Source organism: Nycticebus coucang, chromosome 5 (assembly GCF_027406575.1).
Source record: "Nycticebus coucang isolate mNycCou1 chromosome 5, mNycCou1.pri, whole genome shotgun sequence".
NCBI classification, from domain to species: domain Eukaryota; kingdom Metazoa; phylum Chordata; class Mammalia; order Primates; family Lorisidae; genus Nycticebus; species Nycticebus coucang.
The window spans coordinates 106,256,236-106,270,986 of record NC_069784.1 but is presented as its reverse complement, the minus strand read 5'-3'; the positions used below and the strand labels follow the sequence as shown (position 1 = coordinate 106,270,986).

At 37.1% G+C, this 14,751-nt stretch overlaps 1 protein-coding gene across 2 annotated transcripts in view; it reads right to left on the bottom strand.

Moving 5' to 3' along the window:
* The window catches only part of LAMA2 (laminin subunit alpha 2), a 656,330-nt gene that overhangs the window by 91,858 nt on the left and 549,721 nt on the right, over positions 1-14,751 (bottom strand). For both annotated transcript variants that reach the window (XM_053591647.1, XM_053591648.1), the window contains exon 41: positions 5,141-5,243. In XM_053591647.1, the coding sequence (XP_053447622.1) occupies positions 5,141-5,243 (103 nt within the window). The remainder of the gene's footprint in view (positions 1-5,140; positions 5,244-14,751) is intronic.

Genomic DNA, 14,751 nt, shown 5'->3' with positions numbered 1-14,751 from the left:
TGTCTTCTGAATATTGACATTTCTAAACACCCTGTCCTCTAAATGGACCTAAATACCCAGGGCAGGACCTTGAGACCTGTGTAGGGAGAAAGAGGATCTGAGCTAGAAAGAAAGGCAAGTGAAACTACCACTGTATTCCTCTCCTAGGCTTCCAACCAAATGATTTGATGAGGGTGCCATACCCAGTGTTTCAAGTTATTTTTTTAACCCCTCCAATTCTCTACAACATGTAGGCAATAACTGAGCTTAGTGACAATGATTAGAGATGGCATCCCTTTGCATTTCTATCCTTCCCTTTACCTGTCAGTTGTCATGTATTCGGGATGTGTTTTATACCTGATTACCTATTTTGCACAGACATATATACTAAAGGGACCACCCATGGGGGCCTCAGAGGTCACCGTGTTTTATACAGGGAGACAGTTTACTAAGCAGCTTTGTTCTAGTCTACAGGTGCCAAATTAGACCTTGTTTGCAATGGGCTCAGATACGCTCTTTCTCCTGCTAGACAGAGTGTCACAGAATATGCCTCAGGAAAGGCGGGAAGGGGTTCTTGTCCTGTGGCAAGTTCTTCAAAGATTTAGTATATCAGGATAGAGGGGAGGTCCCTAGAATGAAAAACTAAAAGGACCAGGCAGCAACACCCATGTTTGGCTCTTCTAGACAGCAAGCTGACCATGGGCCAGTAAGGAAGCATCAAAGGAGTGTAATACCTTTAAATGAGACATGTACTCTCTGGTTTAAAACAGGCCTCCTGTCATGATATCTGTCAGGCTTTTGAAGGCATTTGTGTTTATCTTAGATTTAGACAAATTCATTTGCATAAACCCCCACAGAATCCCAGATTCTGATTCTATACATGCAACAACGCCTAGATGTGTTTTTAGCTGTAACCTTCCCCACCTCGTTTTTATCAAATGGGTCTTTGCCTTTTGTGAAGATGATAGACAGGAATGTTCTGAAAGTTTGTTTCTTGTCCTCTACTTATGCGGTGGGGTTGGGATGACCCACTACATCTCACTCCTAGGGAAAACCTTCTGCCCCTCTGTGTTTGCCACCGTTTTCCCATTTTTTGTTTCTCCTCCAAATCCAAGCCCACGCTGGTTTTATTTTCTTCATTTTCACTGTTCACACTCCAGAGGAGGAACCATAATTCTGTATGAGGGATCAGCAATTTCAATGGGTGATGACTGCTTTGTTTTCTGGACCACAGTAGGCCAGGGGACTCAGCCTTAATTTCACCCATTTTCTCTAACATTGTTTTTGTCAATGGAGCAGATTTTGTCTTTCATAAGCCTACCCGTGGAAAGGCTGATTCAGACCAATGGGAGTATGTGAGTTCAAAAGAGAAGTTATCTTTAAGAATGCCTCAATCAAAATTTAACTCTTAACATCACATTTTGATTTACCTGTAAATATTACTGTTTATTCTGTTTCTAACATAAAATAATACCATAGAATCTCAAGAGGTTAGTAATTGTATATGCATTATCTCCATAATAGCACACCCTTTCTGATACATTTGTCTGGACTGGATGACTGAGTGTTTAAAAGACCATGATATAGAAGGAAAGTGGCAATTGGTTTGATAAAAATTAATGACTGGAATAATGCTTGGGAGTAGTCTGTGTCTTGGACAGCACTGTTACATCAAGCAATGCATGGATTCATCATTCTTGAGCTTGTGAACAGATCTTTATATCTCATGTGAGTGTTACTCATTTTACAGAAGTATTAGCTACTTTTCTTTTAGTGATTAAATAATTTCACTGATCTTAGGCAGAGACAAAGGTTAGGAGTAAATTAAGAAGGAAATAAAGTGTATAATTTTAAAACCTTAGCATCCTCAGGTTTTTCATATACCACTTCTACTCCTTCCTTGCCTTGTACACATTCTGGTTATTTTATTGAAAAAACATCTTATCCTGGGTGGCGCCTGTGGCTCAAAGGAGTAGGGCGCCGGCCCCACATGCTGGAGGTGGTGGGTTCAAACCCAGCCACAGACAAAAACTGCAAAAAAAAAAAAAAAAATCTTATCCCCCTGCAAAGTGGTAGGACTACCTGGTAGTATCGATTTATCTTCTAACTCTTTCCATCATCAATTCTGTAGCGAGTCTCCTATCCTTCAACAAAATGATTTTTATCTCTGCAGACTTTCAATCATGCCATGTAGACTGGCTTCACATCTCACACTCGCACAAGGGCAAGTTTACTTTTAACAGATGTATATTAAAAAATCAAAAAGCAAAACAAATTGCTCCTGGCAAGTTGAGACTCCCTCAAGGCAAGGTCAGAGTAAAAATGGCAGGGAAGCAGTCCTAAGTCATTTACGACTAAAGCTCATGAACTGACCGAACTGTATTGAATTGAACCAAGCCACAAATTAGAAATATGGAGGGGATACTGGCCCCACCATTTTTATTCCTTCTAACTCCAGCCACCACAGAGAGAGAAATGACTAAATCTCTGTTTTAATAGCTGCTGTCAAGAGTTTGGCTCTGCAGGGTCTATTTCAGCAGTTCCTGATGGTAATATATGGCATTTGCCTGATTAACAGCCATTTTATAACCTGTGTAATTGGCCACAAATCAGGGGAATGTCATAATGTAGCAAGAAAACATCCCCATCTCCGTCACAGCCTTGGCTCAGTTTTCTGCAGGACTTATTACTTGAGTAGTTTGTGGGGTTTTATTACTTTAAATAATGTACTACCTGAACTACAAAAAAAGACATCGAAACTAATGAACATTTTGGTTTCCTAACCCTGAACTACAAAAAAAGACATCGAAACTAATGAACATTTTGGTTTCCTAACCCTTTCTACCATGCCTGTCTTTACATTTCTCTTTCCCTTGGGGAAAAAAAAAATGCCTGAAAATGAAATTCTTTCTTCCTTTTGAATATTCCAGTATTTGTGGGGAAACGGAAGCAAGGGTAGAGCCAGGAGGAGAGTAAGGTGCTCAGCTCAGTGTGACATTTAAAGGAGCACCAAACTCAAACTCAGCAATCAAGATAAAAATATTTTAATGCAATATTTTTTAAAAACCAAAAATAATGCATAAAACAAGAGACACAATGAATAAAATATAAAGATCTGAAGACGGGCTCTGCCCTTGCACTTGCATGACGTACCTCACCCCACTTTTAGTCGTAGCCCTAAGCAGAGGTATCAGTGAGGAAGGAGTGACCCCAGAGCAAGAGGATCAAGTCCGCTCGTCCAATAGGAAAATGGCTTTTGGCTCTTTAGAGTCTCACTCTTCAGATTGCAATAAGAACTGCCTCCTATGCAGAACTATGTTTGTAGGAAGTTTTATTTCCCCTGCAACACATAGGCCAAAGCATTTTAGAACCAAAATGCCTCGGTTATAATGGAGATTGAACTTGCAGCTCCCTATCAGCCTGTATTGGAGAACAAAGAATGCCAAATATAAAGTATTTATTTGAGAGAAGATATCACTCTGTCACGGAGGCTAGAGGGTATGGGTCTGATCGTAGCTCCTTGCAGCCTCCAACTTCTAAGCTCCAGCAATCTTCCTGCTTTGGTCTCCCATGAATCTAGGACTACAGGTGTGTGCCACCATGTTGAGACGGGGTCTTGCTATGTGGCCCAGGCCAGTCTCCAACTGCTAATGTCAAACAATCCTCGTGCCCTGGCCTCCCAAAGTGCTAAGGGGTAAGCCACCATGCCTGGCCCCAGTATAAATGGTTTTTAAACTTCTTCCTCTTCTAAGATATGAAAGATAAGTAAAGACCAGCACCATTCTTTCATTTAAAAAATAACTAGTTTCAAATTTGAGCTAGTCAGTATGATCTATACTGGATCATACAAAGTTAAAAAGATCCTGTGTCTTTTCTCAAGAAGATGGGACACTAAAATATGTGCGTCAGGTCTTCATCAACAAAAAATGTAAAAAAATAAAAATAAAAGAAGATGGAATACTATAGAACTGGTTGTAGTGATTGGATGAATCTATGAGAAAGGTATACTTAGAGCTGGGCATATAAGTCAGATGGAGGACTTCCTTCTCCAGGAAACCACATTGGAGCTAAATCTAGAAGGTCTGATAGGAGGCAGATCAAGAAGAGGGCTGGAGGATGAAGCATTCTAAGGAGAAGGAATAACACCGTGAAAACATGGAATTTTAAAATAGTAGCATGTTTTAGAGGAATCATGAATATTTAGGTGAGGTGGGGGAGATAGATGAAAGCCAGAAAATGGCAAGAAATGAAACCAGAGAGAGAGAGAAACAGGAAGCAATTCCAATGACAAACAGGAGGTAACTTGAATGAAATAAGAAACACAACAGCTTGCATAGAGAGCAATCATTAAATAATATATTCTTAACACAAACCCCATCATTTATCAGGGTGGATATTTCATGTACTTTGATCCTTTAATTGGAAACAAATACCAGAGAAAAATCTATTAAGACGATCTGGCAACTTTCAGAAAGTGAGACCCACTGACAAAACTGAAAGTTTTACCAAGACATTTACACCACATCAGCTTGACTTTTCCTTCGTAACTTTCATTTCTGAAGCTAAAACAGCAGCGTTTGGTACTCTTTCTCTCTTTTTTTTTTTTTTTGTAGAGACAGAGTCTCGCTGTACCACCCTCGGGTAGAGTGCCGTGGCGTCACACGGCTCACAGCAACCTCTAACTCTTGGGCTTAAGCAATTCTCCTGCCTCAGCCTCCCGAGCAGCTGGGACTACAGGCGCCCGACACAACGCCCGGCTATTTTTTTTGTTGCTGTGTGGCCGGGGCTGGGTTCGAACCCGCCACCCTCGGCATATGGGGCCGGCGCTCTACCCGCTGAGCCACAGGCGCCGCCCACGTTTGGTACTCTTAAAACCTTAACACGCTAAGAGTTACTGTACGTTAGCTGTAGGTGAAGTGATGCTACAGGAATTTTGGCTTCAAAATAATGAACTGCATCCAATGCAAAATGAGATACGAAGGCAAAATTTTAAAAAATTGGTAAGAAAAATTTACTTGGATTGTTAAATCCAGGTGACAGATGATCACAAAATAAGTAATAAATGATTAAAAGCCAATGAAATTCTCCAATAGTATGATATAATATCCTACCAGTTACAGTGCGATTAGCTAAATATAAAAAGTAAACATCGGCCACTAACCTTTGACATCCTTTGCTAACTTCTTGGCTTCATTAAGAACTCCAAAGCTTTTCTGAAGAGAGCCTTTGGCTCTTTCCTTTAACAAACCCTGAGGACCCGCTGCCTGTGAACGGAAAAAGAAGTGTCACATATCTAAAACCATAAAAAAATGAAGGAGTGATATCTGGAAGGCTGGCAACACACAGAGTTTATTTCAGGAACAAGTTCTGGGCTGCGGATTTAAAATTGCAAGTTATCAGCATGTATTTGGTAATTAAAGTTGACGCTGTTTACTGGCAGATGAGAGGTAGGTATAAAGCAGAATGCTTGGAACTTCAGTGTTAAAAGGGCAGGCAGGAAAGAGGGGCTGGCAAAGTGGCTGAGATGCCAGAGAGAAAAAGGAGAAATTAGGAGAGCAGGATTATGGAAATTAACAGACACAGAAGTGACCCAACCCTTGCAGTGTTGCAAGAATGTAACTGATCAATGTTACCAAGGGCTGCAGAAATCAAGCAAAGGACCAAAAACATGCCCTGATTTTATCCCTAAGTCCTTTCTTTCCAGTTGTGGAGTGAGTGGGGAGTGTTTCTTGTATCCTCTAGATGTTGAAATGGGGAAGAACACTGCTCTTTTTTAAAATGCATCTCAAAGTACAACGGTAAAACACAATCCTCTCCATGACAATCTCTGAGCCATAATCATCTGGCAAAGATATTTTTGTTGAGGCTTAGATTAAAAAAGGTGACACCAAGATAACAGAATGATATGGGGAAAGGAATGTTTAACCGGAATGTCTAGTTATCCATTTTTCACAGTGTTTGCTCTTCTGCAATCATTACATAAGTCATCTATACCCGCAGATAACTGAAACAGGATCTTATGTGTAAATTTCAAATTGGAAAAGTATGGCAGAGTGCAAGAAGGGCTGAGGAATGCTAAATACTGTCAAAGTAATAAATCTGAACTCAGGTTATCCCAGACATAACACTCTTTAATGATATCTGCAGTGCTTTAGTTACATTATTTTTATCAGTCACGTTATTTGAGCATTAAACTAGGAAAGATTACAGAACTTGGTACTGCTCTGGTCAAATTTATTTTAGTGTGTGAGCTCAACAACTTTCATTTAAATAAACTATTGCTCACAGAACAGATTGATTGTATGCTACTATGATATCTGCAAAAGGACATATTGCTAACATCAACATAAATAAGAAGGGACACTGTACATAGTTCTTGAAAAATATAACCTTGGCAAATTATTCTAGGGAAAATGGATGGTGTCTTCCATGGGAACACAGGAATTCTTAGTTATGTGGTTTCTCTTGGGAATTAGATGTAATAACATCACATCAGTGTAATTTATTTTAGAAAAAAACGTAACAGTTGTTAAAATTAATGACACAAATCCAATGCATTTTACTCAAAAAAGTGAGCCTCAGGTGACCTACTCAGATTCTACATTTGTTCTAAATATACACACTGTTCTTACTCCATTGGTTATAGGTTTTTCTGAACCAAAACAGATTAGAGATAGGAAACCACAAAGAAAGGAGGTGTGAAGATTCTCTAAATAGACACATGAAAACAGCAGAAGAGACAGTTGCCAAACTGTCTGACAATGAGGAAAGAGAAGAGAAGTAAAGAGAAGAATTTTTAAAGCTCAGGAGTCAGTCTAACTCAGCGGTTCTCAACCTTCCTAATGCTGTGACCCTTTAATACAGTTTCTCATCTTGTGGAGACCCCCACCCATAAAACCATAGGCAACAAAAATAATTTTATGGTTGGGGGTCACCACAAGATGAGGAACTGTATTAAAGGATCGCAGCATTAGGAAGGTTGAGAACACTGGTCTAAGTCAATGTATGGGTAAACTCTACCAGGGTAACACAGGCCCCAGCAGGTGCCAACATCATTACAGTAAAACTACTAAGGTTGGTATTCCTGTGTCATCAAGATAGTAGGGGTTATTTATAATATTAAATGAAACAAGAAAGAAAAGAAAACAGCTTTCCCTATACCTTCTGGGTATGAATGCCTTTTTATAAAAATTATAAATTAAATAACGAAATATGTGTTTATAATAAAATATGAACTATTTTATAAAACATGATATGGCAGACATTTGAAAATCACACTTTTAGAGCTAACCTTGGATGTGCAAAGTGGAGGCCTGGTGTTAAGGGAGGGAGAGAGAGTTGATTTGTTTTGAGTAAGAAAATAAAGGGAAGAGAGAAAGGAAAGAGGAAGATGGACCATTCCACGCTGTAAGAGGCCAAAGTTGGAGTTGTGGAAATAGTTGAGGGGCTATGAGCCAGAAATGACAAATGTTAACTTTTTCTACTTTTTAATACTTTGCAACAGCTTTTTTGAGGTATAACTCGGATAAATAAACTTTACATACTTGAAGTTTACCATTTGATAGGTTTTGACATAGATACCCTCCTGAGACCAGGACTGTAATAGAGAACACATCTATCCTTTCTTTCTAATCCCCCTCATTCTTCCTCGTCTTCCCTTCATCTCTAGACAAACACCTGTCCGTTTCCATCACTATAGGTTTGCATCATATAGAATTTTCTATATATGGAATTATTTAATATGGACCCCCCAAAATGTGGGTTGGCTTCTGTCACTAAATGTAATTTGGACATTTATCCACATTGTGTGTCTATTAATGTTTGATTCCTTTTTTACTGGCAGTAGTATTTCATCATGTGGATGTTACACATTTATATACAGATCTTGGTATGAATATATGCCATCATCTCTCTTGGATCACACAGTCATTGTATGTTTAAGTTTTTAAAGAAATTACCAATCTGTTTTCCTAAGTATTTACACAATTTAAATTCCCACCAGGACTGCATGGGAGATCCATTCACCTATATCCTTGCTAATATGGGGGGTAGTGGTGTTAAATTTTAGACATTCTAATGGGTCATCATTTTGGTTTTCGTGTGAATTTTCTTAATGATTAACGATCTTTTCATGTGCTTACTTGCCATTTTCTTTGGTGAAGTATCTGCTTTAATCTTTCGTAAGTTTTTTTGTGTTATTTGTTCTTACTATTGAGTCTCAAAAGATAGTTATGCATAATCTGGATATAAATCATTTTGCAGGTGTGTCATTCAGAAACATATTCCCCTAGTTTGTGGCTTGTTTTTTCATTTTTTTAAAAGTGTTTTTTGAAGAACAGAAGTTCTTGACTTTGGTGAAGTTTAATTTATCAAATAATTTTCCTTTTGAGGACCATGCGTTTGATAATTGTATTTAAGAATGGTAGAATACATAAGTCATCTGAAACTGAAGTATGTTTCTCTGTGTGTGGTGTATGTGAAGGTTTTTATCTATAAATTCAATACTCTAATTAACATAGAACTCTCCAGGTTATTTCTGAACGAGTTTTGGATAGTTTATGATTACCAAGGTATCAAAATTATTAAATTATTGGCACAAAGTTATTCATAATATTCTCTTAATATATTTTATTATCTGCAGAAGTTGTGAGTGACTTTAGTTAGTTGGCGACCTCTTTGATTTTTTTCTAATTAGTCCAGCTGGATGGTTATCACGTTATTTATCTTCCCTCCAGACACTGTTACCTTCATTCACAACAAAACTTGAACCTTTACGGAAAACTATCTATCGATTAGACCTCTATGTTGCAGATTTTCTATCTTCTTGTGTTTCTGAATATCATCTGCTTTTTGCTCCAGGCATCTTTTCTTTCCTGCTTTTCAGGAAACCAGTGATTTCTTGCTGGGTCCTTAGTCAACCACTCCTTGCTCAGATATAAAGAGCTAGGAGGTGCATGTGGAAGTGTAGAAGTTATAATATAAACAGCACAAGGAAAGCCAGGAAGGCAGGGAAATTAGATGTGTGGATGGGAGAGGAAGTAGTTCAGTTCTACAAAACCGCAGGTTTTGTGAAGAAGTAAGGCCATTAAGTAAGAAACGGTGATTTCAGGAAGATTTGATCACTAAAATAAGGAAACTGGACAAGGTGCAATTTGGGACCATTGACAGTGTCTGAATAGCAGAGTGTGATCAGAGCTGCAGTCCAGGAAGGCAAGCTGGACAGCTGTGAGAGAGAAAAGGAGCCATCGGTTGGCTATTGTAACAGTATGGGCCAGAGAAAAGACAGCCGTACCTCAGGCAAGGGCTATGGAATTGAGAAGTTTGGATTCAAGAGACAGGGAGAGAAATAAGACAGGCCTCAATGTTTCAAGAAGCTCTCTAAAATATTAGTAAAGAGCTGATGGCATACAACTGTCAGTTATAAGTAGCCTGCCAACAAGCCAGGCTTAAAGTACAGGCTTTCCTTATGATAAGGGAATGGAAAACACTAACATGTTATGGATGAAAAAAATAGTTTCGACTCACTGCAATTTGGAGAGACCCTTTTCCAGCATTGCTTAGTAAGTTATTGAAGCACATCAAACAATATCAGAGCAGGTGATGAAGCAGCATTTTCCAAGCTAATTATACTTTATAAATATTCATAAGCATTGCCTCTGAGTTTCTGAGCTGTGTCTACAGCATATGTGAAATATAAATGAGATTCTTAGAGTTGCAGAATATTTTGTTACTTGCTTTTTAGAGGTATTTTTGTAAATAAGAACTTCTCCCGCTTCTGTGTGTACACATAGACATGCGTACATATGTACGTGTAAAATTATGTAAACATTTTAATCGCATCACACAAAACAGAACCTATCATTACATGCAAGTGCTGCATGGTTTTATTAGTTCATAATTATTTATGAAAATGTGAGATGATTTAAGATGTCATTAGAGTAGGAAAAAAATGACATGAAAAAGTCTATGAAGATTGAATAGACATCCTGGCATTTAATTGCACTTTAACACATGATAGTTTTCTTCTTCTTCTATTTGTTCAATAGTCTTTATGACTCTGGTTAAAGCATAATATCATTGATTTGGTGAATAGATGAATGAATTGATTTATTTATCTAACCAAAGTTTTTAGTTGTCTCAAGCACCACAATAAGCTCTGAATATTCAAAACTGGAAAGACTATGTCACCTTGGCTAATAGAACTGGAATGGAGGGAGAGATAAACAAGACAAAATCACTTGATAAAAAAAGGTGATCACTGCCACAGGGAGCCCAGAAACGCCTGACTGTACGGCTGTCAGAGGAGGCTCTATGAGGGGAGAAAATGTGATGGTGAGACCTGGGGGTAAATTAGTTTATCAGACTGGCGAACCTGTATCTCAGTGGTTTATTTTCTAAAACAAGCAAGCTGAAGTTATTATTTACATGGCTTTCTACATTCTACTTTGATTATTTTTCTAAATGTTCCTCAAATAACTTTTTTATTAGAGATAAATGTTCTGAATTCGCTGAAAGAGGTGGCTGTGAGGGAAGAGGCAGAACATTTATTTTTGTTCTTGTTTCTTTAAGAAAATTGTAACTGACAATTCATCAGCGTGGTTCACGACCTGTTCCATTTCTCTCTTTGTATGAAATGATTTATTTTAGAAGACAGGTCTTGCACATTTCCACAAGCATTAATGGGCTGAGATAATATGTAACTCAGATGGTTTTAAATTTAAAATCTTTTCAATAAAGAAAATTGTTCAAAATGTGCAGGGATATATATATATATACACCCATATAAAATGATGGATGATTTGCTGTAATGTTTTTATGTAGAATACATATCAGAAGAAATTTATATTCTAATATGTTGGACTACTATTAAAAATCATGGGTAATATTTTTATTATAATAAATTCTGAGAAAGAATGGTGGAATCTAGTCCTATATACATTTAAAAAGATGTAATTTGTTAAGAATATTTTTAAAAATGTGTATGTGATGTTAATTGGTAGGTTAAGTAAAAAAATAGTTATAAAAAATCATCGATTTGTACAAAAAATATTTGCATACAGAAGGGTATGGAGATATGTATGTATATATATATATATATATATATACAGGAATGTTATAAAAGTAATTATTTTTCGTAGCTGGTATTATGCACATTTTATACTTGGTCCCTCTTGTTTATCTTTCTGTCCTATTCATCTAGAATGAACATAACTGCTCAATAATAATTAAAAAGATCATATACAAGTTTCAAACAAGGAAATCATTGTGTATTAATTTTATTTATTATTTTTATAAAGAGGTAACTATTATTTTTATACAAAGATGTATATATTATTTGTATAATAAAGGGCTTATTTGGAAACTTCTAACTTATAATTTAAATTGATCCTGAATTTCTCATTAAACTCATTTACCTTGGAAGCTTTTTTTTTTCCTGAGACAGAGTTTTACTTTGTTGCCTTTGGTAGAGTGCTGTGGCATCATAGCTCACAGCGTCCTCAAACTCTTGGGTTCAAGTAATCCTCTTGCCTCACTTTCCCAAGTAGCTGGGACTACAGGCACCTGCCACAATGCCCAGCTATTTTTATTTTTTTGAGTATTTTTTTTTATTTTTCAAATTAATATGAGGGTACAATTTGTAGGTTACATTGTTCTCATTTCTAGAGTAAAGTTCCATTTGTAGTAGAGCCTCTCACCCAGCGGGCATGTTATCCACCCCCACAATGTGCACATTAGGTGAGAGCCCACCTTGTGCTCTCTCTCCTTCTGCCAAACACCTCCCTCCTCCCTCCTTCTGCTTCCCTTTACCCGCGAACTGGATTATTTTAGTGTTTTATTGTCTATGAGCATGTAATTGTTTATATGTTGATTTCATATTGGTATGGAGTACACTGGATATTTATTTTTCCATTCTTGTGATACTTTACTAAGAAAAACATATTTGAACTCCATCCTGGTAAATGTAAAAGATGTAAAGTCTCCATCTTTTTTAATGGCTGAATAATATTCCATGCTATGCATATACCACAGTTTGTTGATCCATTCAGGGGTTGATGGGCACTTGGGTTGCTTCCATGAGTTGACAATTATGAACTGAGCTATAAACATTCTAGTGCAAATGTCTTTGTAAAATGATTTTTGTTCTTCTGGGTAGATACCTAGTAATGGCATTGTTGGGTCAAATAGAAGGTCTACTTTTAGATCTTCAAGTATTCTCCATACTTCTCTCCAAAAAGGATGGACTAGTTTGCAATTTCACCAGCAGTGTAGAAGTGTTCTCTTCTCTCCACATCCATGCCAGCATCTGGTGTTTTGGGACTTTGTGATGTGGGCTACACTCGCTGGAGTTAGGTGATATCTTAGAGTGGTTTTGATTTGCATTTCTCTCATGATTAAAGACAATAGCATTTTTTCATGTGCTTGTTGGTCATTCGTCTGTCATCTTCAGAGAAGTTTCTGTGTATTGATTTTATAGGTGTTTTAACATGAACTATACATTTTTAAGTACTGTAGAATATTAAGATGAAGCAGTAAATAAAAAATGAGTCAAAATATGACCCATATGACCCCAGGAATAGTCTTCATCAGAAATTGTAGGAAAGCTGCAGGACTCTGGCACTGTGTGGTGTATCCTAGGACAGCAGAGGGATCATTTGAGTCCCCGGGAAGACTGAAAGCAACTGAACTCACAAAGAAGACTCAAAGACAAAACAGGAAATCCCCCCGATTTCTCATGAGAATTGCAAATTTGGGACTGAAATTTTGCATTGCTGGAAACACCAAAAAAGACATTAGAGAGGATTTGAAAATACATAACCAAGAACTGGTTTTCCCTAATTACAGCATGACAGCCATAACTGCTCTAGCAACTATGTGTTCACTAGCCTGCTACAATGAGGCAGGAACTGGGCTACGAGCTGGAAGCCAGAGGTATAGAGGGTGGACACTAACTGGAAACTTGATCTTGAGTAAAGGCAATGATTGGGTGTCTGCGGAGATAGAGTCCCTTTTCAGAGGTCTTAGAGCTTTCTCTCCCTGTGATGTTGGCAATTTTTCCTCTTGATTATTCTGAAGAGCAGGTAGAATGGCACCAAGAATATTTCTGCCAGGAAGAAAAGCAGGCCAAATAGACTGCATTACAGCATCTTCCCCAAGAGAGTCTGTGTTTCTGACTGTTGACAGAAACCCGTGGATTTCTATCATTTTCTGTCCTGAATTTTTTAATAAGTCTAATGTCAGATCATAAAATAAAAGTTTGTTTCTTTCCTTTAGTAGACTGTTTTTTAATTATTGACTCAAATGAGACTATCACTTGTGTCAATAATTAAAGGAAATCACTAAAGTCAGGGTGGCTTAACAAACACTATTTTCACACACAGGTTCCTTCTTTTTCTATATATATTAGATCCTCACTGACTTCTCCATATTTGCTACTGGGCAAATCACTTAATTCTCAGATAGTTGTTGAATTGCTGGTGTAGAAGAAAAAGTTCTCACTAGTTTTAGTCACAGATTGAAGTGTCATATCAATTATAATTTTGTATTATTTATATCATTTTCTCAATAACACTACACTGATACAAAATGTAAGTTCCAATAATTATATATTTAAACAAAAAGCTAAAATTATTGTTTAAAGGATAGGTATTTAATGGTTGACAGAATAAAAGAGAAAATTTAATAGGTGCATTAAAGTTTGCAATATAGCTATATAGCTAGCACCACATTTTATTGGACCTATTGAATGCAATATTTGTGTACTGTATATATTTTTAATATTGTGCAGAAAGTAAAAAGTCAAAAATTACCTTGACATTCATACTTTGAAGATATTGAAAAAATAGTTCCCTATTTTGTGTGGACCAGAAAAAAACCCCAAATGGCTAACACAATTCTACAAAATAAGAACAAATCTGAAAACATTAACTTTACAAGTCTATAGTGATCAAAATTATAGGTACCAGCATAGTGTTGGCATAAAAAATAGAGACATAGATCTATGGAACAGAGCAGACAATCCAGAGATGAAACTAGTCACGCATTGCCATCTGATCTTTGACAAAGCGAACACTGGCGAAAGAATCCCCAGTCACTAAATGGTGATGGGAGAACTGGCTAGCCGCATGTAAAAGACTGAAACTGGACCCGCACCTCTCACCACTTACACACGTTCACTCATAATGGATAAAAGGAGAGAAGAACGGTGATTAGAGGGGGCTGGGAGGTAGAACAGGAGATGTCCAAGAGATACAAAATGCCAGTTAGGCAAAAGGAATCATTTCAAAAAATCAAGTGTAAACACCATGACTACAGCTGAAAACAATATACCGTATTCTTGCCAATCACTAAGAGAGTAGATTGTAAGTGTTCTTACCATAAAAAATGATTGGTATGTGAGGTATTCCATATGTTAATTATCTTCATTTAGGTATTTCACAATGTACACTTATGTCAAACATCCTATTGTACATGTTAAATACATACAATTTTTCTCAATTAAAAATAAATAGATGTTTAAAAAATCAAGTTTTAAGCTCTGGGGACTATATTCATTTATTTATTTATTGGAGGGACTATATTTATTATCACAACAGATGGCACAATGTCTCTTGAAAATATACTATGTAGGAAGAAGGCAGAGCATGAGGGCCAAGTAGAAACCTCTAGCAATCCTCTCACTGCACAAACACCAAATTCAATAAGCAAACACCCTCAGAACCAAAAATTAGGTGAGAAGTCATACTACTTGTTTTGACCTCATCTCAAGGAAAG